The sequence below is a fragment of the Diospyros lotus genome, chromosome 14 (genome assembly GCF_014633365.1).
Source record: "Diospyros lotus cultivar Yz01 chromosome 14, ASM1463336v1, whole genome shotgun sequence".
Lineage (NCBI taxonomy): Eukaryota > Viridiplantae > Streptophyta > Magnoliopsida > Ericales > Ebenaceae > Diospyros > Diospyros lotus.
In genome coordinates, this window is record NC_068351.1 from 13,849,365 (window position 1) to 13,872,732 (window position 23,368).

At 37.1% G+C, this 23,368-nt stretch overlaps 1 protein-coding gene across 6 annotated transcripts in view; it reads right to left on the bottom strand.

The window, feature by feature from the left end:
- LOC127789832 (pumilio homolog 5) overlaps window positions 1-23,368 on the bottom strand; it is a 43,583-nt gene that overhangs the window by 12,082 nt on the left and 8,133 nt on the right. For all 6 annotated transcript variants that reach the window (XM_052318848.1, XM_052318846.1, XM_052318849.1 and 3 more), the window contains 4 exons: window positions 8,653-8,865; window positions 8,444-8,554; window positions 5,736-5,930; window positions 4,487-4,658 (listed from right to left, as the gene is read on the bottom strand). In XM_052318848.1, the coding sequence (XP_052174808.1) occupies window positions 4,487-4,658; window positions 5,736-5,930; window positions 8,444-8,554; window positions 8,653-8,865 (691 nt within the window). The remainder of the gene's footprint in view (window positions 1-4,486; window positions 4,659-5,735; window positions 5,931-8,443; window positions 8,555-8,652; window positions 8,866-23,368) is intronic.

The following is a 23,368-nucleotide window of genomic DNA, read 5'->3' on the forward strand; positions in this document are numbered from 1 at the left end:
ATAGACTCCAAATCGACCTCCAGACCCCCCATCTTTCCTTCAATTCGCTCTTGATAACTCTCCAATCATCCCTCCAATTCACCCACTCTCTCAGAGACGATCACCCCCATAGATCAATGCTCTAATACCAAAATGGTAGATCCCTTACACAATTGGTTGAATTTTAGCTCAAAAATAGTAGGAATTCCTCAATTACAGTAGCTTCAACAATGATGTAAACGAAAACAATGAAAGAAAGCAAAACAGGCCAATTCAAGAGGGCCTTATCTCTCCCACGATCACTCTTCCAAAATTTCCAGCCCCTTTCTCTCTCCTCCTCCCTCCCCTTTTATACGTAATCCTCATTCCGTTGCAACCACGTGAGTGAATATTCCTTCTCCAACTGAATGTGACTCTTCTACCCTTGAATTTTCTTCCCTTAACTACCCTTGCTTCTCCACCCTTTTTATGTCTCTAGTATGTCTGACGAATAGGGATTCTAACAGGCTCATCCCTATACAGCCCCCAAGGTAGCAAGGTTGCTGTTAAGACTCTGTGGTGAAGATACATGGGCTACTCCTATCCATCATCTTGGACAAGGACAAAGTATTCACCAACAACTTTTGGAGAGAGCTATTCAAACAATTCGGAGTGGGGTTGCACATGTCAACGACATACCATCCCAAAATTAATGGACAAACCGAAAGAGTGAACCAATGCCTAGAGACTTACCTAAGATGCATCTGCTTCTCTAAGCCCAAGAGTTGGAATAGGTGGTTGCTACAAGCACAATGGTGGTATAATTCAAACTTCCATCAATCCTTAAAGAGGTCCGCGTTTGAGGCCCTCTTTGGATATAAGCCACCTTTAATTCCTGTTGTCATGTAATATTCAAGAACTGAAATAGCCACAGACCAGTATTTGCAACAAAGACATGAAGCATGGAAGATGATAAAGGAGGAGTTGACAATAGCACAGAACAAGATGAAGCAAATGGCAAATAGGAGGAGAAGTGAGAGAATTTTTGAGGTGGGAGACATGGTTTATTTGAAGGTCAAAAGATTTCAGCAACAGTTTTTTTCTATGACCCCTACATCAAAGTTAAGTCCAAAGTATTATGGGCATTTTCCTGTCTTGGCCAAGATCGGGAGGGTGGCATACAAGCTGCAATTACCGGAAGAAGTTGATGATCACCCTGTTTTCCACGTTTCACTGTTAAAAAAGTTCGTGGGGCCGACTGAATTAACCAGCTTGGACTTGCCCCATATGGAAGAAGATTCATCAACAAGGGTGGGAGCTGCTTGCAGTGCTGGAAAAGAGTCATCCATCAAAATTCCATACCTCTCACCCAAGTCTTGGTGCAGTGGAGTCACCTGCACCCTAATCACACAACTTGGGAATACTTGCCTGATCTTCTCAAACAATTCCACTGAGTCGCACAACTTCTGTAATTTCTTGAGGACAAGAAATGTTTCACCCGGTGTACATTCCCAGCGGGTTACTCCCCAGCTATGAGCTATATATATGGCCACAGCCACAGATTGTAAGGCATGTGATGAATAAATATTCTCTTTTTCTCTCTCTATTCTGTTATTCTCTCTCTCTCTCTCTCTTTCGTATCTTCTCTCTCTCTCTCTCTCCCTCTCTCGTAACTTCTCCTCTCCTAAATCCTTCTCTAATCTCGAATATACCAAATCAGACCCTTTGTCAATTATGGAGGATTAACATGGTACTGCGTAAAACAAGCAGATCCATCAGTAGAAATCAAAATTGTTTGTTTAGAAGGTGAAAGGCTCCTATCATGAGTAACAATATCGGCAACTTGCGGTTGTGAGGGTTTCCCGTGAAATTCTAGCAAGTACATTTAGTGTGACCAACCTCATTGCAGTAATAACACATAGGTCTGCTGCTACTATCTCAGAACTGCAACCCCCACTGCCACTAGTATCACCATTGTGCCTCCCTCCACAACCATTCCAACCACCCTTTCCACCACCACCACCACAATGTCCATTTGCAATCCAGTTATTGCGACTTACAGCAAAGTTGGTACCTGGAGGAGGACGAGGATTCTCTGCTAGTAAAACCCTAGTAAAAATATCATGTAGAGATCCAAGCTTCAGGCTAGACAAAATTTGCGTTCAAGCAGCATCAAATTATGTTGGTAATCCTGCCAAAAAAACTCATAACAGCCATCTATTCACATTGAGACTGTTGCGTCTTTACATCAGTGCTAAATGGAAGAAGAATTCAACTCTTCATACACTCATTTGAAGTCCATAAAATATTCCATAAGGGTCCTATCCTGTTTCTTTGGGCGGTAAAACTCCTAACACACATCATAGATGCGAGAGACATCACCTTTGCCGAAGTATAAAAAGGCTAGGTAATCCATAAGCTCCTTAACAAATTCACAATGATTTACTAGACCAATTATCTCAATGTCGATAAGAGTGTTGGATCCGCAGAAATATCTTAGCGTCCTCACATAACCATGCCTTCTTTGCAGCAGCATTAGATGGCAGTTCATCAGTGTGGTGGTCATCTCTTTCAGTGCTACGATTGTATACCCTAACGGTTTTGCTCCAATCTAAATAGTTCCCACCATTGAGTTTATGTTTTGTGATTTTTGTTGTCATGAATGACATCAGAAATCAGTCTTTACCCCCGTAACATCTACTTGTTCAGTAGCATTAGCTGTTTCTGGCTCATGGACCACTATCAAGAACTACACCGAACTAACTCAAGTGGACCAACAGGAAGGATTGGATGATTGGAACAGGTAGACACGAGAGGACTAGAACAAGATCAAAATAAGGAAGAATCAATACTCGAGTCACCACCAAGAACACAACTGGCTGCCAAAAACTAGGAAGAGCCAATACTTGAGTATCCACTGGGAACTCAACTCACTGCACTATCGGGATTCAACAGGATCACGCCACAGCTGCAACTTGAACAGGATTGTAAATAGAACAGTCGTGAGCACACCAAGCACACCTAGAACGGGGCTTACCTAGGCTTGGAACTGCACCTCATGATCAAGCACGACAAGGACTGCTTCAACTCAGGTAAAAGGGCTTGCTCAACTAGGGCAAAACTTAGGGCAAACGGGCTGGCTCTAATACCATGTAAAGAGAGAAATATTCTGTATTTTTCTGTTTCTTGCAGACACACATTACACTATTATATTTACATTCTAGATCCTCAGATTGTGCTTAGGATATTCTACTTTCTATATTTACAGAGTACACTATCCTACACACTCTAGTCTTACAACGTTGAATGTTCTAGTTGTCTAGTTTCTATAAATATAGTTTCTATAGATAACAGTTGCATTTGAACCAGCTCCATATTTTAAAAACCGGCATTTGAGACATGGTTTCCCCCATTTATCACAAATAAGCTAGCTTTTATGTTTAACAGTTTTATGGGTAACAGGGAGCAGTTCATGGTACAATTCGTACTACAGGCAAGTATTTACAATACTAAGATCAAATAAAAAACAATCCACGTAAAAGAATGCATAGTTCTCTATAGTTAACAATTAAACAATTGAATGCAATTTTTAACTTCTATGTGAATAAGGAAAACGAGAGATAAAACACTGGAAAATGTATTCTGCAACTAAACAAACAATAAGCAGTTACAGTTTTTTTCTCTAGGTTTTTGCTTTCTGCTTCAGAAATAAACAAAAGTATCATTAGCAAATTTATACAGAAGATTTCATCCAACAGTGGCCCAGCAACCACTCATCTCATGAAGAAAGAAAAAAGTGAAACACGATATGATTTATATGTGCATGTGGCCTTTTCTTTACAAATGCATGTGTGTGGCCTAATCGATATTTCCACACATATTGCTAGTAATTGTGGTTTATGGGTAATAAATTTTGGTGCCAAACTAGCATTATGCATCAGCAGGAAAAACAAGAGATTGCTGCAGTAATAATAGTAGTAGTCATAGTGCAACGGAATAGACAAAGTAATGATTTAGTTGCAAGTACAAAACTCAGTGCATAGGAAAAAACATGACAAGCTGGACGTGACAGTAACATGCCCTTCCTAGGAGGTAAGAGGCTGGAAGGCCTCTGTCAAGCCATAGCTTCACCATATTAAATGAAAATCAAGTGAATCAAAAAGTCAGCATATAAAATATTGATTCACAAGCAAGCCAAAACTTGATATAATGTGAACAAGGAAATTTCACCCCACTCCATAACCATGCACCACCATTATGTATTGTAGATACAATGAAGGAGATGTTACCCAATGAGCTCATTCCTTCAGTTATCTTATTAGTGTAAGAATTTTCCAGATTGATTTATTATATTTTAATTGTATGATTTCCATGCTTCAAATAGTAGAAGAATAAAAAAAAATATCAAAATACCAGCAAATAAGCTAATGCATATCAGCAGAAAATAAATTATATGGATCACTACAGATGACTACCATCGTAATGCATGCACGTGCAAAGGGAATATAGAAATAGAAAATCCACGCACCTTCACCAGCTAATTGCTCAAAGCGAGCAACGATATGTTTTCCATAAGTGTATTTCTTCAAAGAATGAAGGTGTATTCTGATCTGATTCAGCAAAACTTCCCTTTGCTTATCATTGCTTGTTTCAAGGATCTTTTGGACCACATAATTTGCAAACTGGTCTTTCATCATTATCTAGAAGATGCCAATAAGAAGATCATTCAACAAAATACACATTTAATCAATACAAGCTTCAAATAATAGATGCTGTATCCAAATAAAAGATAATTCTTGAAATTATTTGAGCTAGAAAGCTTTACACACACAACTCATCACTGTTGTGTTGAGGAATGGTAATACTTTTCCAGTACAGCCTTAGCAAATTGCAAAACTAGCCATGTTTAACTCTTGGTATTAGACAAGCTGAAACAGCTTGACCTCCCAAAACTTGCCCCCACACAAGATTAGAAGGTAAGCAACTACTAAATGTAAATCTGAAAGTTTCCTCGTATTATAGCAATGAACAAACTGTTTTAGTATAATATCATACTCCAGGCTATTTTCAAAAATGGGAGACAATATAAATGTTCATAATACTAAGTACACTATCAAGTAAGATGTTTCCCATTGCTTTTATTTGTAAAATAAGGATTTCCATAATATTTCAATTTGTTGTTTAAGTGCAAATATTTGTCAGGCAAGCACAAGGATATATTTTGTGCAGTCACTTTACAAACATCACCACAAATTACATATGTGGTGATTAATCTATCCTGCCAACCCCTAGCCAAACATTGACAGAAGGGAGGGAAAACAAAGAGCCAACATATGAGATTTCAAAAACCAGACAGGAATAACCAATTTCATTATCTTAACTGTTAACTGCTATACTCCTGTCTTCTGAGAACCCCAAAACTGTCCCTCTTGGAAGGAACTCCATTTTCATTACCCATTCACTGATGCACGGTAGAAGTATGGTGTCTATGAAGCTTGACCTAATCATTATTTACAGGTATATCATGGTTACTCCAAAAAGGAAAAGCTAAAGAGAATTTCACAAATCACACCTCCTCCTAGTAAGAGACCTTGAACTCAGATAAATCTAGGTAGCTCCTGAGCTAAATATAGGTGGGGCTAGTGCCTGGATCTCATCCTACTGATTAGCAGGACATGTGGATCAAGTCAAATTAATTTTCAAGTAAAACTATTCTACTTTCCTGATATCACATAAGCACGCAATAGCAGAGGGCAGGAACTAAATTATCCACTTACCAGTAAATTATCATTTTCCTCAGACTGCCCAAGGATCTCATCAATTAGGAGGTCCCGCTCAGCCACATCACCATGTTCCAAACACTTCTCAACAACATTTGATGCATATTTATGTTGACTCATTTGGACAATTTCCCCACTCAATTTGCTGATGATTTGGCTTCTTTCATAAGGCTTTCCTCTTTCCAAAACATGCTGCAAGCAGTTAAGCAATCTTGATATATTCAGAATGCAATTCAGGATATGAAGAATATAAAAGGAAAGAAACCAAATATATATATATATATATATCCAGGAATTGGGTATCATCTTAGCTCACACAGTAAGAAATTCCCCCTCAAGGCACAAAAGCAGTTTAGGGTTGATCTTTTGTGCACTCAACCAATCACACATGCACATCAGAGAAATGGGAGTTAAAGAAAATATATATATATATATGGAAATAATTAATATTCCAGTTAATTAAAATGACTCAGTAAAGCAAGATTTGAAACCGAAAGAACTGTTAATCTAATCGGCCCATTTTAAATTAACTATTCATTATATTGATGTCAGTGTTATGCTGTTCATAAGATTAATGCAACAAAGGTAGTTTCAGCAGACTTATTCTAGTATACTTCAAGAAAGTGAAGTAGTATTCGGATACAAGTGTGCTTCAGCTCCCAGACATTTTTTGCTTATTCAAATATCAGAAAATATCCACTTGTGATAGTGGTTGATCTCGTTGGTATCATGAAATTAACCAACTCACAGGACAGTTTTAAGTCCCATAACAATAGTTAAATAATTAACCAGAAAAACTTAAAACTCCTATGCAGTCAAACAAAGCATTCTTGATGGCATGATGTTTGCTGCTACAAGTATCATACAAATCCCATTCCTGAATTTATGCACCAACTCGAGAGCAGTGTCATGATCATTAGCATAGGAGCAACATAAATCCTGGTAATCATGAAGGACAAGGGGCAGTGAATTTATTCAGCCAAAAATTACAAAAATAAAAAAAATGAAAAATAAAACTTCATGTAGTTCAATACTCAAATTATGAACTCCACTTAGAATTAAAGTATTGTAATTCAACTTCATATTACTTTTGTCCTTGGAAAATACAAGGAGAAACAGCAATAAAGTCAACGCTTGGGAACATTTTTACGTAAGTCAATTAGTTGGCAATCTTCTGCTGACAGGTTAGCTGAAAGATAAACAAAGAGGAGTTATGAAGGAAAATCTTAGCAGTAACTATTTGGATTAAGGATTTTGGATTGGCAATTTGTTTGCCCAATAATCCAAGTTGTAACAAGTGAAGTCAGACAAGAAACACCAAACCAAGCTGAAGAGAAGTGCAAGCTTTGCAAAATTCTAGATCGAGAAAATAAATTATCAATGAAACTAAGCTTCAACCAATAGCTTCAAATCCAAGTCATATTAAGTGAAGTCAGACAAGAAACACCAAATCCAAACTGAACACAGATCAGTTATAAATGAAGTGATAGCTTTGCAAAATTGTAGGTTTTATCAATGAGAGCAATTTTCTTTTGATCTGTTCAATTGCAAGCCAATTTCTCAACCCTCCCCCCCACCCCTCCCCAAAAAAAGGAAATGAGGGGGGAAAATAAAATGTGCAAGTGCAATTATACATGCATGCACAAACAAAAACCATGTAGCCAAATAGGTAGACAACAAATCCACACTGTGTCAGTTGAAAAATAGGTTTAAGATAGCAATTGCTTCTCCATTTGGGATCAGGTATAAGATTATTGGGTTTTAAAGAGAAAAGAAAGGCCTCAATCATTTTATAGCACGCTGCCTCCTTGTTTCCCGTCTTCATCTGTTTCTCATAAAAGAATACTGATCAACTTTGATCAGTGATAAAATGAAGATCTTCTAATTGACTGCATGATGTTAATTGTCTTATGAATTACCTCACAAGACTGACTCATAAAACCTGGGAAAGAAAAGGAGGTTTTGTTAGTGCCATGTGGAGCCTGAAGAGGATCTCTTGCCACGCCTGGAGGAGATCGCCATGTCAAAAGGACTTCCCAGACTCACCACATGGCATCCATTATACATGCACCCACAATCTGAAGTAGTCATGCATCTCAAGAAGATGAAATGTGTTAACAGGGATGAAGATGAACAAAACTAAAGCAAAAAGGTTATGCCAGCTATAGTGCAGGACTTCTTGCATTCTTGGGAGTGAAGTCATCCTTTTGGTGGTCAACGTACAACTTAGGTGACATTTTCTCTTGGTATTTTGTGCATATAGTCTGAAAGACACAGGAGCACCATAAGCACAAATAGAGTTTGATTTTTTTTGTTTGAGATTCATTATCTGTTCCATGTTTTTTTGGTTCCCGATATGAAGGTTTTAGAAGATTTATTTTTATTTGTAAATAGATAGCATTGACCTCTAGGTTGTTACTGATCGTTTGCAAAGGCTTGTCTCCTTTAAGCAGCTTTTTGTTTAACATACTCAATTACTTCTCAACCAAAAAAAATAAGAAAATAAATTATTCCTTCTCTTTACAGAAAGAAGTTATATAACATAATTCAAGTCGGAGCTAGGTGAGAAATTGTCAGCGATTACTAACAACAAAACCTGAGCTGAGAACATAAATGAGGAACAAAAAGGGTCATGATATGACCACATTACCTTATTGAAGAGAACAAAAGAAAGAAGGCTGAAAAGACAATCAAAAATAGCCAACCTGGATGACATAATTTCCATATTGATCTTGAGCAAGATTACAAGTAGATTCCAAGATTTCATCAACTATGCACTGACTTTGCAATCCATCTGAAGAATGCTCCAATACTCTCTAGGATAGTGCAAGAAACAAGGGGGCATTAATCAGACATAAAATAATAATAGAAGAAACTCATCAAACATCACACCAAAGAAGCTGCAAAACAATACCTGAATAACACGGCACCCATAAGGATGAGTAGAAAGTGTGGCAACTTGGCCCTTAAAAGAAGAGATAATAAAACCAATTTTGTCTGTAGAAATGCATTCAATACATTTCTGTATCACATGATTTCCATTTTGATCTCGCACACATTTCATGACATTCCCATCAAGTTCATGCACAAGTTGTATTTTCTGGTCAGGCTCAATAACCTCAAGGGCCTAGAACAGGCATAAAGAAAGGGATCAATTACAATAGGCAATAATAATAAAACAATCAAGAATGCATAGCATCAATTAACCCAAGTCAAATTTAAAGTAACAGAAATTCAAAAATTTAAAGTAACAGAATCATAAGTGCTATTAATTTGAGAAAAGCAAAAACATGAAAACCAAAATTATAAGGAAAATAAAAACATTGAGGGGGTCTTCAATGCACAAGGCTACCATTCTGTGAGATCATGCAAGGGTCATCCTTGTACATACCCTTACCCTTTGCAAAGACAATGTTTTCGACTTAAACTTGTAATCTTCCTATCACAAAGGAGCAACCTTACCTGTTGCTCCAAGGCAGTAGAAACCCTAACTAATAGAAATACCTAGGAAGTATTACTAACAATCATAACTGAGAACTCCCTTCCACTGTAAATAACAATAACACAAAGCCATAATGCTACATAAATTGACTTGCCAATCATGTCAATGTATAACTGTATATTTAGTAAGTTCAATATAACTCAATGCATGTCTAAAATTTTCTCAACAAGTTTTTGTTGGTCTTCCTAGAGATGTCAAATGAGTTGGGTTGAGCCAGCTTGGCCTTGCTAGTGTTGGACGTGTTACCATGCAAGCCAAGTCAGGCCCGACCTACTAGCCTTAACGAACCAAGTCCAATCGCCAACCCTATTTTTTTAAAAGTTTTATAAATATATTTTTAAAATGCACTCCAATTCCACTTTTAAACATTATTTTATAGTTCAAGCTTCAGAATTTCAAATGCTACACATGTAACTATGAAATTTAAATGTGAAATAATTTAAATTATGAAACTAAGAGACTTATTAAATACGAAAAATGCATATTAAGACTAGATATATATAAAATAGTTAAAATTAAAATATATATTAATATTATTGTTTAAATTTTAAATCATTAATAATTTTATAGATATAATTATATGTTATGTTATACTAATATCAATGTTACAAATAATGATATTTATATAGTTTTTAACTCATCTTTAACTTTTCAATTTATTAATCTCATATTCTTATAATTTTTTCATTATTTTGTAACTTAATTCTTAGTTTTGCATTCAATATGGTTCATCTTATATTCATCCAATAAAACTTCTCTTTTAACTTTAAAAGAATTTTACACTCAACTATCCCACCTTAATATTGTATGTAACTTCCACGATGTCCTTCACTTCTTTTTGAATCCTTAATCAGAAATATCTGAACTGACCTCTTTTTGAATCCTTAATCTGAAATATCTGAACTGGCCTTTTCTTATAATGACGTGTTCTTCAAGTCTCACCATAACATCACTCATACTTCTTAGTTTCTTTTTCTTTCTTTTTTTTACCAAACATACATTTTATATATTCAGTTTTCAATCTGCTCAACTTGAAGCCCTAGATTATAAAGTGTCAATCTATATCTCTAGCTTAATATTCATGTCAAGTGGTATTACCTCCTGTCAATCCTAATACCAAACACCCCGTTAGGGTTTAAGAAAACCTCAAACATTAAATTAGAATAAAATAGTTGCCTATAAAGTGTCTTAAAAGCTATTTATACTGGGGTTATAACAATAATAAATCCTAATCATTAATCATAAATGAATCCTTTTAATCTTAATCATCCATCAATATTAAAAGTCACATGCTAGTCACATGATTACTTATGAAATCTAATAATATAACATACTAACTAAAACATAATAACATATACTCCAATCATAAGCTAAACAAATAAAAACAAAAACACAAATAACCCAAGAATATACTCTGCATCAGTCTCCTTGGGTTGAAAAGAAACAGCTCTAACAAGAAAATCTGGATATATTGATCATATATGACAGGATCAATTTCCCGCAACTCTTCTTTAGATATCCAAGTGATTTCTGTTGGAGGTTTGCCGTTTGCCTAGAGATGTCAAATCTCTAGATATCTAAGAAATCAACAATAGAGATTACCTCAACATGAAAGAGCATCTTTCACATCAAGCAAATTATCAATAACTTTTCTTGAGTTCTTTGGCAACTGATTAACTCATTCCTTGATGGTAGCTTCATCATTCTCCCCATCTAATCACTGGAAATCAAATAAGTCTGCAACACTAAAAATAGGGTTGATTGAATGATTATTTGGAAGCTCTACCATAAAAGGCATTGCAACCAATCTTTGTCAAAATCTTGCACGATCCAATTTTTCTAAACTTGAGCATATAGTAAGTTCCTTTGGAAACCTATCTAAGATGCACCGAAACTTGTTGATCTTCAAAGAATTCTTTGAACCTCCTATGTTGATCAGCATTTTCCTTGTAAAGGTCATTTGTGCTTCAATGGCATCTTGTAGCACTTTGTGGGTAGTTTGAATAATGATCAACAATAGCTTCTACATCTTCACTAATTCAAGCTTCTTGAGATAATGACACAAGATCTAGCACAAGTCAAGGCTTGTAATCATAAGGGAGTCCTTTTAGTAGCATGGTTTATTAAGTTATTATAAGCAAATTTAGGACATCCCAAACCTTCACATGATCACCAACGACGCATCTCAACAAATTCCCAATACTCCTATTCACCAATTCAATTTGCCCATCGGTTTGTGGATGACAAGTGACAAAATATTGCAACTAAGTTCCCACCTTCCTCCACAAGGAAGGGTCATCTCACCCATCATTTCTCCAAACTGTGCAACAAGGCTCCTTATCTCCTCCCCAAGGGCCTTTATTTTCCTCTTGAAGGGCAGCAACCTCATTAGAAAGAGAGTCGTGCAAAGTATTACCTCGCGTGATGCACTTCTCGATGATAACATTCAAGGCACCTTGCACCTCCTCACGGAGCTCATCTTGCCCCTTCTCGAGCTCCTTGACGCGTTGGTCCACATCCTCGAATTTGTCATGGTCATCAACCACCGCAAGTTCCACCTCGCAAGCCTTGTGTCAAAGTCTCCAATGGCATCTCTAGAACATTCTACAACATGCTAGATATGTATAAGATATTCTATAAGATTCTAGGACCTTCCACAACCTTCTAGAAGCTTGTGGAGGCTTCAAGGTCTCCCCACATTCTTCTAGTACCTTTCAAAAGCCTCTTGAACGTTCCACGTCCTTCTAGAATATTCTAGAAAACTCTAGAACATCCTAGAGAACTCTAGGATAGTCTACATACTTCTTGGTCTTTCTAGAATTCTCTTCATCATTTTTTAACTTTGGAATCTCTAGACTACCTTGCTCTTATGAGGTGTGGAAAATGTATGGCACATGGCAATAGGCACAATGGAAGACAATTCCATCACATATGACGCATCAATTTTCCATGAACAAGAAATGAAGAGAGTCATTTTGGAAAATCAATCAACCACCACGATGATAGAATCATACGCATTAACAATTTTAGGAAATCAATAACAAAATCCATACTAAGATAAAAGCACGGGGAAGTAACAAGTAAGGGTGTATACAAACCAATACTTTGTGACTAGCCATTAGCAAGCTCACAAACTCTACTCGAATTCATCAACCCTGTTCATCTTCAACCACTAGTAACATTCACTCACCATTACCAATATTTTATCCCTCCCAAGATGTCATCTCAAACCACCTCCATGAACTTCTCAAATGATTTGCTCACCTAAAAAACCTTCTAGAATACATCTGGTTACCTCAAAATAGGCTCCCAACAAGTACAACAAAAGAATTAGATTACTCCATATTGGACCATGCAAATTTCTCATCAATTGGCTAAAATAAGAATCTATTTGGTATTGATTTTTCAACTCCTCAAAGCCAATGACTTGAGCATGTAAAGTAGCTAATAAGATATCTCATAAGTGCATTGGGCACTCTAATAAACTCCCCAGACTTATGCTTCAGAGTGAAGGAGAATTGTCACAGAAAACACTCCACCTTTTACATGTTTTGGATTGAGTTTCTTTTGGGAATTTAAATACCAAAGCACCTCATGATATGAATACACCATAAAATCTTGATATAACAAATAATGTTGCCAATGATGAATGGCGCAAGTGAAAGCATAGAACTCCTAGTTATAGGTCAGATTTCGATGTTCTGCATTAGACAAATTATTAATTGAAAAAAGGAGTCCTGAGGACAACTACTATCTCCACATGTGATGCGTCATAGATGGTTGTCTTGATGTATTTGAAAGCCTTTTCCACCTTCTTAGTCCATGTAAATGTCTCTCCTTGTGGAAGAAACTGAGGCAGATCAGTTGTAGCTTCTATTCTTTTATACTGTTTGTTATTTTATATGCTGTATTTGTGACTGGTAGGTTGTATTGCTAGCCTGCGGTTTCAGTTGTAGAGGATTGATAGTTATTTACGTTATGTAAAGGAGGTGATCAAGGCTATATATAAGATAGCCTTTCTGTTGTATTTTAGATTTGAGATTCATTTCATTCTTCTCAATCAAATTGGACAAGGTTCTACTTTCTTATTCCCTTTCCTTTCTCTTCCTAGCTTCTGTTTCACTCCTTAGAAAATGATAATTGATTAGGGAGACTGCGAGAGAATGAGACCCCTCAGACCCTCTATTTATAGAGTATATAGGGAGAGAAATACAAGGACACTAACCTTGGTAACCGCCTTATACAAGTGGTGGTGGTTACCATTACAATCCCTAACTACCAGTCTTCTAGAAGCTTTAATATAATTCCTTCTCTTCGACCTTCCTGTCCCGTGACCAACCGAGATTATATGTCTAATCCTCAGGGAAATACTTCAACAAAATCTCCACCATTTGCTTAGGATTTGACTGCTCCAAGATAGCCACCTACATTCAAACCATACCTGACCTGATCTTCTTATCTAGCCTCTTCAACCATCTGAAGCAACTTTAAACAATGCTTCAACTTTGCCATAGGAACTACTTTTGTGAAGATATCTGCAGCATTATCATCACCTGCAACCTTTATTAGAAAATTTTCATTTTTTCCAATATTTCCCTAATAAAATGGTGACGAACATCTATATGCTTTGTCCTTCCATAATGAGCCTGGTTCTTGGACAAATGTATGGCACTTTGACTATCACACATCAAAGTGGCATGCACTATAGTCCCTGGGAGTTCACTGGCTAGGCCTTTCAGCCACATAGCCTCTTAAATCGCCTCTAATACTGTTATATATTCTGCCTCAATTGTTGATAAAGCCACCACATGTTGGAGACTTGATTTCCAACTGATAGTAGAGTTCCACAACTGAAATACATACCCAGTTGTGGATCTCCTTTTGTCTAAATCAGTAGTATAATCAATATTCGAATATCCTAAGATGCTGGTTGATTCTCCTATATTTGCTCCACCACAAGACAAAACCATGTTGCTAGTCCCTTTCACATACCTAAACACCCACTTAACTGCATTCCAGTGTGCTCTACCTGGATTTGCCATGAATCTGCTCACAACACTCATTGCGTGAGCCAAATCGGGCCTTGTGCACACCATGTTATACATTAAACTACCCACAGCACTAGAGAAGGAAATATTAATCATTTCCTTTATATTTTCCTCATCTTTTGGAGACTGATATGAGGATAGTTTAAAATGTTGAGCAAATGCCACATTCACTGCCTTTGCATCTGCCATTCCAAACCTTTTAATTAGCTTTTCTAAATAGGATTTTTGAGAAAGGTATAATTTTCTTTGCTGTTTATTTCTGAAAAATTCTATCTCTAGAATTTTCTTTGCTTCCCCTAGCTCCTTCATCTCAAATTTTGACTTCAATTTCAGCTTCAATTGCTGAATTTCTTGCACAGATTGACTTGCTATAAGCATGTCATCCACATAAAGGAGCAAGTAGATTGAAACACTAGGTGATATATGTTTAAAATAAACATAGCACTCATAGGAACTTCTTCTATACCCTTGGTTTAACATTACCAAGACGAATTTGCTATACCATTGTCTTGGTGATTGCTTCCCATAAAGTGATTTCTTAAGCAAGCATATCTGCACCACCTTTCCTCTAGATTCAAAGCCTTTAGACTGCTCCATTAATATCCTCTCATCTAGGTCTCCGTGGAGAAAGGCTGTGGCAACATCCATTTGTTATAATTTTAGGTTTAAGTGGGTTGTTATAGCAAGCAGCACCCTAATTGAGGGATGTCTCACAACTGGTGAGAAAAACTCATTGAAGTCTATACCTGGGACTTGGGTAAACCCTCTAGCAACTAACCTAGCCTTGTACCTAGGCTTTGGATTGCTCCTAGTTCCTTCCTTAATCTTATAGAGCCATTTACAGCTTACTACCCGCTGTCCTTAAGGCCTATCAACCAATATCCATGTCTGGTTCTTCCTCAAAGATTCACTTTCAGACTTCATGGCTTCTATCCACTTTTTTGCATCTTTTGATGACACTGCCTCCTCAAAAGTGAGAGGTTCCTCCCCTACCACTTCGGATGCACTTGTTAGAGCATATGACACTAGATCTGAAAATCCATATCTAAGAGGTGGCCTTCTACTTCTTTCCTGTCTATCCCTCGCCACACTATACCTAGAGGTATCAGGCTAGTCACCTAAACTAGAATCGGCATCACTCTCTTCCTCACTCTCTTCATATTGAGCAAAATCTTGCTCATGAGAGTCTTCCTGGACATTTTCAAATACTATTTCTCGGACTTCTTTATCTATAGACTTAGTCTTTTCTCCTAAGGTTGGATGGACCTTTGTATCTAATAATTCCATGGTTGCCCCTTCATCAAATGTCACATCTCTTGTGACAATAGTCCTAGGCCCTCTGACTCAAGGTTCTACAATTTATAACCTTTAACTCCAGTGGGATATCCTATAAATAGGCATTTCTTAACCCTAGATTCCAACATGCCTTGCTTCACATGAGCATAGGGAAGGCACCTGAATACTCTAAGGTGGTCTGAGGATGGCTTATGGCCTGACCATCTTTCATAAGGTGTCTTAAACTCAATTGCAGCAGATGGTGATCTAGATTCCAACTTGCCTTGCGTCACATGAGCATAGACAAGGCACCTGAATACTCTAAGGTGGTCTGAGGATGGCTTATGGCCTGACCATCTTTCATAAGGTGTCTTAAACTCAATTGCAGCAGATGGTGATCTATTTATTACATGTCTTGCAGTTGATATTGCCTCCCCCCAAAAAGGATTTAGGTAATTTTGCATGAAATAACATGCATCTCACTCTTTCCAATAGAGTTATGCTCATCCTTTCAGCCAATCCATTCTGTTTTGGGTTTCCTAGGGCTGTCAAGTGCCTAACTATCCCACTTTCATTACACTATCCCACTTTCATTACACATTTGTGTAAATTCTTTGTTACAAAATTCTAACCCATTGTTGGTCCTAAAGGTTTTGATAGACCTCCCCATTTGGTTTTCTACCATCTTCTTCCATATCTTAAAAGCTTCAAAGGTATGATCCTTTGACTTCAAGACATATACCCACACCATCCTAGAATAGTCATCAATGATAGATAAGAAATACCTAGAGCCTCCATGAGTTTGGGCTTGAGATGGTCCCCAAAGATCCGAGAGGATATAATCTAATGGAGATTTGGAAGAATGGATTGCTTTCTTGCTAAATTTGACATTGGCAGCTTTCCATAAATGCAGGACTCACATTTGTCGAGTCCTGCAACCTGCCCTTGACTTAAAATGCCTTGTTTTTCTAGCTCCTTGAGCCCTTGCTCACTGAAATGTGACATTCTTAAGTGCCACAATCTAGCCTGCATATGGGCACTATTGCTGGCCACTGCAGCCTCCCCACTTAAAGTGGTTGCCTGCAGAATGTAAATACCATTCAAATTGAGGGGAAATGTTGGAGACATTGTCTTAGCTGATATATTGTTTTGTATTCTGTTATAGCAATTAGCTGCTTTTCTGTTATGCTTCTTTAAGTTGTTTTTGTTAGTTTGTTATTGTAAATAGCTATATAAATAGCTATTCCTCTGTTTTATAATATTCATTGATCGAGGTTCATTTTCACAATTTCTCTCTCTTCTTTTCTGTTTGTTTAACTGAGAGAATAACATTCACATCTTTCACATACACACAGCACATACTCTTTCTCAAGATAGAAAATGATAACTGATTAGGGAGAGAACGAGACCCCTCGGACCCTCTATTTATAGAGTATAGAGGGCGAGAAATACAAGGGCATTAACCTCGGTAACCGCCTTATACAAGTGGCGGTTATCGTTACAATCCCTAACTACCGGTCTTCTAGAAGCTTTAATATAATTCCTTCTCTTCGACCTTCCTCTCCCGTGACCAACCGAGATTATATGTCTAATCCTTAGGCAAATACTTCAACACATATATATCAAAAGTCACATGCTAGTATTAGTCACATGACTACATATGAAGTCTAATAATATAAAATTATAACTAAAACCTAATGGCATAAACACTAACCCTAAGCTAAACAAATAAAAATAAAACACTAATAATCAAAGAATATGCTCCTGCATCAATTTTCCACCCACATGACCAATCAAGTCACCTTTGACAATGTTCTTCTCTACCCTGGGCATTTCTTGCAACTTCCCAAAATCCTGCCTTCATCTCTTCTATTAATCTGACTTCTGGCACACATGCACTGACAATATTCATAGCCTTCTCTTAGAACCATAACCATGGTAATGTGGAAGAGTAGTTACTATTGCTTCTTGTATTTGTTTCTTATTTAAAATTATGTTATTTGTTAATTCATATTGTTTTCTGTTAGGCATTTGCTTTTGTCTTTCATTTTGTATATAAGGACATTCTAAGTCTTTTGTCATTAGCAATTGTATTTTTCTTTTTTCATAATATCAGTTTGCTCGAGGTATTTTTCATCTTGGTTTTCTTTTTGTTCGATCCTGAAGCTCTCGCTTCATGGTATCAGAGCCACATAGACTCGCGTCAATGGCTTCTTCTCACACTGTGAGCTCCTCTTCGTTGCCTTGTTCTAACTCTGTATTGTCGTCGACATCACAGTCAGACTTTACAGCAATAGCTAAGGCTTTTAGCTTTGTTCCGATCAAATTGGACTCTAGCAACTATCTATTCTGGAAAGCTCAAATTTCAACAACGATTAGAGCGTTTGACTTGCAACAATATATCAACAAGGCTCCAACACCTGCGCAATACATTTGCGATCCAGATAATCCAGATTGCGATGCTCAGGTGCTGAATCCTGAATATATTAGTTGGATCAGGTCAGACCAACTCCTCTTAGGTTGGTTATTTTCGACTATGGAAAAGGATGTTTGGGCGCAAGTCATACACTATGAATCTTCATCTGATGTTTGGAGTGTTCTCGAAAACTTATATTCACAACAAACAATTGCAAAATCATTTCAATTAAAACAACAATTAAGATCTATGAAGAAGAATGATCTATCAGTCAATGATTATATTCTGAAACTTAAAAGTATTGAACATGCTTTAGCCGCCATTGGAGAACCGTTGAATGATAGAGAATTGTTGATGGCCATTATACATGGCTTGGATAGTGATTTTGAGACTGTTGTAAGTCTAATTACATATCAAATGGATGATATCAATATAGATAAAGTGCAATATCTCTTATTAAGGCATGAACGACGACTTGCTGTTAAGAATGCCTCTAGTGTTTCCTCCATTTATAACATTAGATCTGCTAGTGTCAATTTAACCTCACAGTGGACAAAAGACAATTCTGGAGCGTCTAGAGGTGGTGGTAGCTCTAGAGGAGGAAATTATAGAGGTGGAAATTATAGAGGACGAGGACGTGGCCGGTCCTTTGGTCGAAGGATGTATTGTCAGTTTTATGGACGGCCTGGCCATTTGACTGACCGTTGTTATCATCGGTTTGATCAGAATTTTCAGAGGAGTTCTTTATTACCTACTAATCAGAATTCTAATTTTGGTTCCTCTCAGTTTGGTAGAGGAAATGGTGCTTTGGTTCACAATCCTCAATCATTCGTGGCACATCCCATTGGATCTAATGAAGCCTACTTAGCTGATAATTCTGAGACTTACTATGGCAGTCTGCCATCATCTTCAGATTTGTCTTCTTCATTTTCTTCTCAATTCTCTCCTACATCAACCTCTCATGGTGATGCTTCATGGATTGTGGATTCTGGTGCTACAAATCACATCACTTCCAATTTAAACAACCTATCCATTCATTCTCCATATGGTGGCAATGATAGAGTTGCAGTTGGCAATGGTAAGAAGTTACCTATATTTCATGTTGGCTCTAGTCACTTACGCACACAAACTTCTCCTCAAACCTCCTTGTCTTTATCTAATGTGTTGCATGTTCCTTCTATGCAACGAAATCTTATCAGTGTTTCTCAATTGACCAAGGATCATAATCTGATTATTGAATTTCATGTTGATTCTTGTTTTGTTAAGGACAAGGAGTCAGGTCGTGTGCTGCTTTGAGGGATTCTTAGAGATGGATTATATCAATTTGTTTCAGCTCCTAATTCTACCTATTCTAAATCAGTGTCTAAGTCTGTTTTCAAGTCAAGTATACCAACAGCTTCCTTGTCAAGAAGGATTCAAGTTGCTTCTTCGCCTGAAGATTGTTTTTCTTCAAATAAATGTAAAAGACCAGTTTTGTCTACTGAGTCTTCCTTTCCTGTTGTTTCATATGTTTCTAAAGTTTGTCAGCAGTGGCATTCCAAATTAGGACATCCTTCTTTACATGTACTTCGACTTGTATTGAATAAAATTGGTCTTCCTTGTTCAAGTTCAAATATATCTTTTTGTGATTCTTGCAAAATAGGCAAAATGCATCAACTTCCTTTTGATGATTGCATGATTACAGCTAAAACTCCTCTCGAACTTGTCTATTATGATCTTTGGGGACCAGCACCAGTGCTTTCTACTGAGGGATTCAGATATTATATTGTTTTTGTCGATGCATTCACTAGGTACACATGGTTATATCCTTTGAAATTAAAGTCTGATGCCTTAGCCATTTTCAAAACCTTTCATAAGCTTGTTGAACTTCAATATAATACCAAACTCAAGGCCTTTCATACTCATAATGGTGGTGAGTTCAAAGCTTTCATACCTTATTTGACTGATTGTGGCATTCAACCTAGATTTACTTGTCCTTATACACATCAACAGAACGGTGTGGCTAAACGAAAACATCGCCACATAGCTGAAATGGGTCTTACCTTATTAGCTCATGCCCATATGCCCTTAAAGTTTTGGGTAGAAGCATTTGCTACTGTTGTTCATATTATTAATCTTTTACCGGCCTCTACATTAAAATTTCAGTCACCATTTTCAGTTCTTTATTGTAAAGAGCCTCATTATATGAAGTTACAACCATTTGGTTGTGCTTGTTTTACATTTCTTCGACCCTATAACAAGCACAAATTCCAATTTCATTCAACCAAATGTGTATTTCTAAGATATAGCCATGTGCATGCTGGTTTCAAGTGTCTACATCCCTCAGGAAGAGTTTATATTTCTCGTCATGTCAAGTTTAATTCTGAAGACTTTCCTTATTCTAAGTTGTGAACTTCTTCTTCAAGTTGTTCTCCTATGTCTTCTGTTTCTACTTATTGTTTTGGTTCATCTACTGCAACACTTCACAATCTTCCATCTTCTCCAGTTAGTTTCTTACCCTCCTTATCTTCTCGAACAGCACAATCCTCTCCTTTGTCCTCTACTGTTCCATCTCCCATACCTAATAATCCTTCAGCTCAATCCTCACTTCAATCTTCTGAGTGTTTGAGACGGAATTCACCTTTTATTCATTCTAAATCATTGATTTCTAAACTTGCTCCAGCTCCTTCTATTCATCCTATGATTACTCAGTCTAAAGCCAAACATCTTTCTGCTTCCACTCCATATGCTTTAGTCAGTACCTCATAACCAAACTCAGTTCAAGAGGCTTTCTTAGATCCTAAGTGGGTTAGAGCTATGAATGAAGAATGCATTGCTCTTTAATGCAATCAGACGTGGAGTTTGGTACCATTTTCTTCTGATATGAATCTGATTGATTGCAAATGGGTGTTCAGGGTGAAATATAATTCTAATGGTTCTGTTTTAAAAGTAAAACATAAAGCTCGACTGGTTGCGAGAGATTTTCTTTAAAACCCTGGTGTTGATTATAGTGAGACCTTCAGTCCAATGGTTAAGGCTCCCACCATTAGGGTTTTATTCTCTTTGGCAGTCAGTTTTGGTTGGGATATTCAGCAGATTGATGTCAATAATGCTTTTCTAAATGGTGATCTTGATGAGGCAATTTTTATGAAGCAACCAGAAGGATTTGTAAGCTCTGAGTTTCCTACTCATGTTTGTAGATTAAACAAATCCTTATATGGTCTGCGGCAAGCTCCTCGAGCTTGGTATAATAAACTAAAGGGAGCATTACAACAGTGGGGTTTTAAGAAGGCAGTTTCTGATGCCTCTCTTTTCATTAAAAAGACTTCTAGTTATGTGTTGTTTGTTCTAGTCTATGTTGATGACATTTTGGTGACTGGTTTGGATTCCTTGGCTCTTCATGAGTGTATTCATGATTTGGACAAGAATTTTGCTCTTAAAACTCTTGGATCTGTTAATTACTTTCTTGGATTTGAAGTATATAGAAACTCCACTAGTCTTTATCTTACATAGTCCAAGTATGCTATGGATTTGTTGAAGAAAGCGAATATGGTTAACTATAAATCTTGTCCAACACCTATAACTTCGGGTTTGTCTTTGACTGATGATAGTGATCTCTTTTCTGAACCTTCATTTTATCGAACTATAATAGGCTCTTTACAATATCTGACTTACACTCGGCCAGATATTGCATTTACAGTCAATAAGCTGAGCCAATTTTTGTCGGCTCCTAAAATTCAACACCAGCAAGCTTGCAAACGATTATTGAGGTATCTTAAGGGTACGCTTCATCTGGGATTGGTATTTACACCTTCTCCTCAAGATATGTCTCTCATTGTTTTTACAGATGCGGATCATGCTGGGTGTAAGGTAACTCGCAAGTCTACTAGTAGATTGTGTGTGTTTCTTGGCTATAATTTACTGGTCTGGGCCTCTAGGAAGTAATCGGTGGTCGCTCGGTCAGTAGGGGAAGCTGAATACTGAGCAGTGGCTCAAGGCGTTACAGAGATTTTATGGTTGAAATCTCTGTTGTTAGAGCTGGGGTATCCTTGTGAGAAGACTCCTATTTTGTGGTGTGATAACTTGGCAACCAAGAGTATGGCAAAAAATCCTGTCTTCCATTCTAGAACAAAGCACATTGAGATTGATGTGCACTTTATTCGTGAGAAAATTGAAAACAGAGATGTTGAAATTCGATATGTTCCTACTCTTCATCAAGTGGCTAACATTTTTACAAAGGGTTTGTCAAGAGGATCGATTTCTGTTTTTGAGTAATAAGCTACGTCTTCGACAGTCACCTATAAGTTCTACTCAGTATGCTGATCGTGCTGATTCTAAAATACAACTGTTGTCTACAATAGCTGCAAATGGTTTGACAAGCTCAGTGTTACCAAGGGAGCTTGATTTGAGGGGGAATGTGGAAGAGTAGTTACTATTGCTTCTTGTATTTGTTTCTTATTTAAAATTCTGTTATTTGTTAATTCATATTGTTTTCTATTAGGCAATTGCTTTTGTCTTTCATTTTGTATATAAGGACATTCTAAGTCTTTTGTCATTAGTGGTTGTATTTTTCTGTTTTCATAATATCAGTTTGCTCGAGGTATTTTTCATCTCGATTTTCTTTTTGTTCGATCCTGAAGCTCTCGCTTTAGGTAACACTCCTCGTACTTTAAAGTCTTAACCTTGAATCCTCACCCCATTGCTCATATGGTCTTCCCTGAATACCAAAGTTCACATTCTGACTTAGTCAACATTTCCACCAACCCATCTTATCACTTGAAGACAAATAATATTGATTTTGTTGAAGTTGCATTTGTCCTACATCGCCAAGTTATTGGGTCATTGTGTTGTTTATATGTGATTTGGACACCCTCCTCCTAATAACTAGCTTTCAGGAGTGAGTTCTACCCAAGCCCATTTGACATGGTATCAGAGCAAGCTTTTGTTTACGATGTTAGGTGTGGACCCTGCCCATATGTATTTGCACGCTACGCGTGAGGGAGGGTGTTGAAGTTGCATTTGTCCCACATCGCCAAGTTATTGGGTTGTTATGTTGTTTATATGTGATTTGGGCACCCTTCTCCTAATAGCTAGCTTTTAGGAGTGAATTCTATCCAAGCCCATTTGACATATTCTTTTTCAAAACATCGCATCTACCATCTCCTTAGTCTTTCCTATCAAAGTATATTCCATGATTCACCTTGAGCTTCTAATCTTGGACTAATTCATTACTCACATCTGTTAGTGAAAATGTGAGAATCCCTTACAAATTTTGCACTACATTTGGGCATCAATGCAGTGGTGCTACCCCATTTTCCGACTCAAGCAATACAATGCATAGCTAAAAGTGTTACAACCCAACAAAAAGATATTTTGTCCAGAAATCCATAATACAAGATCTGATGATTTT